Raw genomic sequence first — 4,480 nt, 5'->3', positions numbered from 1 at the left:
ATGCATTTATGTAGATCGGGGGCGCATTCCCTTCAGAAACAAATGTAATCCGCTGCCAGTTCAGCGGCTCAGATGTCTGCAGTAAATGAGGACTGCTATGTTCATTATTACATCCAACAACAGAACACCTCAATCGCTTGTTAGGAGTCATTCTTGTCTATGTCTGCTCCGGCGGTGAAACAATGGCGGACTGATGATGACAGCTCACTCAGGGCGGGTCTAAGCTAAGACGCCAGTCCAGTCTGTGCTGAAACACTACTGTCAATCAAACGATCGTGGGAGGGGCCTGTCTGTGTGACGTCACACAGTCAGGCATCTGAGATCGGCTCGATTTGAGAAAGGGGAAAACATTTAACCAGATTAAAAAAAAACCACTGGGTGGATTTTTATCATTATAGGGTGGTTGTGTACACAAACTGCCAACACACATTTCAGTTCAGACAACTTGTGCACGTAGCATCCTATGACCCCTTTAAGCCTTTAAAATGAAAACATGAGTAACAAAATCATGATGCAATCATATGATGTTATAAGTGACACAATGATAGGGATAAATAGGATAAACTTTGGTACAAAAAATTATGCAAAATGTAGTTGATATATTTATAGCTAATACTTTTTTTTTATCAATTTATCAATTAATTTGAGAAAGAAGTGTAAAGGACAAGCAGAGGTTTTAAACACATTTAATGTATAAAATGTTCAGTTTCATTATAAAGGCTAGACTAGTCCCCCTAATGAAACATTGTGTGCTGCTATAGCAGACAACATTTTGAAAACAGATTATACAAATTAGTACTTTCTAAAACATGGCATGATTGATTTTGTCTTTGGATTAACAATATGTGGCTAAATATAGTGACAAAAAAGAAAAAAAATCAAGCTTCTCCTAAAACAAGCTTACAGATTGTATAAACCTGCAAATAGAAAGAAGAGTGCAGTTAGTTCATGTTTACATGTCATCTACTGTAAGTATAGGTAAAACTGATCATATTTATATGGTGAACTCACTTGTACAATGACCTATTTGAATGTGTGGCTCTCAGTGCCGCCACGTCCAAAACCTGAGGAAAAAAGAAAGAGAATTACTTACATATGACAGTCATTGTGTTAGTCTTAAATAGAAAATATAGTATTACCATGTCCATTTGACCATATGGCATGAAATGTAACTTGCACAGGATGTGTTAGATTAGCAGGCTAACTGATTAGCTTGCTAACTGAAAACACAAAAAATCTTGACACTGTCAAAAATATGTGAAGCATTGACGCATAATTCAATTATATAACAGAAAACTCTGTGGATAGCTGACAAGAAGATATTTGGATTAAATCAAGAAAGTTGAATAAATTCCCTGGATGAACCATTTAATAGTGGTCAAGTACTGTCCCACAGCAGTCCTCAGTCCATTTGTTTATGAGGTGAAGCACTAATCTATGCCATGTGATGCTCTAGTTGAACTATAACCCTACAGCACAGTAAAACAGAGCCATTGACGCATTGGAGAAACTTACCTTTGGGTCCAAAGAGTGCAGAGTAACATGGGTTGTTACAATAAGGCTTCCCCTCATGCTGTGAGGTGAAACACATTAGTCAGTGCAAAGTACATAATGGACTTGAACAGGGGCTATTATGCAAGACCTTCCTCAAGACGTATTACCCTGACAGACTAACCCCCTGAAGTGTTTATGTAAGGTAAAAATATGCCAAAAGTTAACTGGACTTCATTAAGCCTGCCTGGTAAATTAATCTGTGCTCTGTCCCAGTAAGAGGTTGGCAGGCCGTGTGTATTTCTGTGAGTGACTTACCTCTGCATGTGAGCCAGCCGACAGGGTCTTGTTGCATTTCTCACACTTCAGACAGGGTTTATGCCAGTCTTTGCCAAGTGACGTCACTCTCTCAGCTGAAGCATCAACGATAAACATTAATTCAAATATAAATGAAAACCACATACAAATTGGCCAACATGGATTGATTTATGCAGAATGGCAGTGCACATTATTCACAAAATTCCCTATTTATTGATTAATTTTTTATGTACTTCCCCTCAGGTGACGCCAGTTATTAGCCACTTCAATTCTTAGCCACATTTCAATATTTATAAAAAATTTATAGGGACAGTTCACCCCAAAATTAAAATGTTATCCTTAATTACTCACAGCCATGTTGTTCAGAACATAACTTTTTTTTTCTCAGTTGAACACAATTGTTTTATTTATTTGTATTTAAAAAAATATTATATTATATTATGTCAAATATTATATCCCCCCTATATTTAATGTAAATGAAGTTCAATGAAGTCAATGAAGTTCAATGCTGTTTTGGACCCCATTGACTTTCATTGTATGGACAAAAATTGTTCAAAATATCTTCTTTTGCATTCTGAAGGAAGAAAGAAAGTAATGCAGGTTTGGAATGATAGGAAGGTGAGTAAATAATGACCAAATTAAAATTTTGAGGTGAACTATCACTTTAAATTTGTAATAAATATTCATAAATAATACATATTTTGGCTAAGAAATGGGATAGTGGGAAAAAGAGCCTAATTTAGCACATTTTACCAAGTTTAAATCCATTTAGCTACATTTGAAAGATTTCCTCCAAAAAAGTCAATGCAGAAAATGGCTAAAAAAAAACGTTTATTTCCATCTGGGCCTGTTTATAACCTCATAGACGACTTGGAATCTAAAGGATCACTTGGGATAGTGGGAAAAAGAGCCTAATTTAGCACATTTTACCAAGTTTAAATCCATTTAGCTACATTTGAAAGATTTCCTCCAAAAAAGTCAATGCAGAAAATGGCTAAAAAAAACGTTTATTTCCATCTGGGCCTGTTTATAACCTCATAGACGACTTGGAATCTAAAGGATCACTCATTAGCCTTTAAGTTGTTTTTATAAAGGAGTCAGAGGAATACAAAGTTAATCACACATGGGAAATTTAGCTGATTTGCAGCCATTATGTAGTTCGATTAAAGCCATGAGGAACTTTTAATGTCAACAAAGCTTAAGCTGAAGTCTCAAGTATGGCAGATTGCCTCTGCAGTCCAGCATGCTGCAAGTCTTGTCCGATCATTGTGTTCTCCACTCAGATAAAGTCATGACAGCGAGAACATGAGTGGGTGTGGATGCTGCATGCAGGACAATCCCAAAGGAATTCATTCCTCCCTTCCCTTATAAAAGGGCCATAATGAAGTCTTTATCTACAGTCCTCAGCAGAAAGATTTCTCCAAACAACCCTCATGATGAACATCGTAAAAGTGGGAAGGGAAGACAAAGTCATGCGTGCTCGGGCGTCTCCAGTAGGGGAGGTGCTTTTTACTAGGGAGGATTTGGGCAAGTGTCTACATCTCATGGACGCCAAAGACTGTCTGAAAGCATGACCACTCTAAAAGATGTCAGATTTATGGCTCCGAGAGAAGATTCGTTTGAGCTTTTTGGCATGCAGAAACCAAAGGATGGACAAAGGGCAGATTAAAAGTTCCACCTGTGACGTAAATCTATAAATGTGATGAGGTGTTAGCAAAGACCCCAGACACCAAGTAATGCCTCATCTTTTATCTAGTAAGCAGAGTGTTGAGGGTTAGCACATACACTACATTATTCCCATTGTTCTGGACTACTGCGAGCTGCTATAATTGCTTACAACAGCTGTAATAAGAGTCATACTCATCCCAGCTCAGGCAGCCAGTCATGTCACACTACGGTGGATGATACAGAAAGCTCTTTTGTTTAGTACTGGACTGTGAACACATGATCCAGACATGCTGGGAGAGTTGGATGCAGAATCAATGGTCCATGTGAGAAAGAACATTTTGAAAGGCCAAACAAGGCAGAAAGGAATTCACTAGAATGGGTTTGGGCTCTTGCAATTCTGCCAAGAAATTGTTTGGTCATCTGAGCCACACCTAAGACAGAAATTACTTAACTTCCCTCAGCCAACTACACAGAGGACACACTGATCTCTCTCTCTCTCTCTCTCTCTCTCTCTCTCTCTTAATGGCCTTTATCAAAACAAAGTGTCCTTGACTGGGTGTAAAATCTACAACAGAGATTTGTAATCTGCAGTTTATTTTTTCTGCATAGCTTCTGTTTTTTCGCACCATAACATTGCAAAGAGCAACTAAAAAACGAAAAAAATAAAATGATATATATATAATTTAAATAATATTATTATTATGTAATATTTTATTTGAGCAATATTTTGTTTGAGCATCTCAACAGAGCAACACTGAATATTGAACCAATGGAGTAAGTTTGGGGCGGGACTATCTGTTTGACTGACCAGTAGTAGAAGATTGGGGGAAGTTTTTGGGAAACATGTTTGAAATGGTCATTATTTTTGCAGATCAGTTTGATGATGATATAAATTACACACTGTACTTTTAAATCTGTTTATACCACAAGTATTGTAATTAAAACAAACAAATCTCTTAAAAAAATTAACCACAAAATGAACCGCACCTAATGGATGGCCAGT

At 37.2% G+C, this 4,480-nt stretch overlaps 1 protein-coding gene across 1 annotated transcript in view; it reads right to left on the bottom strand.

Moving 5' to 3' along the window:
* Positions 1-655: 655 nt before the first annotated feature.
* crip1 (cysteine-rich protein 1) overlaps positions 656-4,480 on the bottom strand; it is a 5,388-nt gene continuing 1,563 nt past the window's right edge. The window contains exons 2-5 of the mRNA XM_016292828.1: positions 1,810-1,904; positions 1,516-1,573; positions 1,012-1,064; positions 656-917 (exon numbers count right to left, since the gene is read on the bottom strand). Coding sequence (XP_016148314.1) covers positions 1,024-1,064; positions 1,516-1,573; positions 1,810-1,904 — 194 coding nt within the window. The 3' untranslated portion in view covers positions 656-917; positions 1,012-1,023. The remainder of the gene's footprint in view (positions 918-1,011; positions 1,065-1,515; positions 1,574-1,809; positions 1,905-4,480) is intronic.

The sequence above is a fragment of the Sinocyclocheilus grahami genome, unplaced genomic scaffold (assembly GCF_001515645.1).
Source record: "Sinocyclocheilus grahami isolate Dianchi unplaced genomic scaffold, SAMN03320097.WGS_v1.1 scaffold293.1, whole genome shotgun sequence".
NCBI classification, from domain to species: Eukaryota; Metazoa; Chordata; class Actinopteri; order Cypriniformes; family Cyprinidae; genus Sinocyclocheilus; species Sinocyclocheilus grahami.
This window is presented reverse-complemented; position numbering and strand designations above follow the sequence as displayed.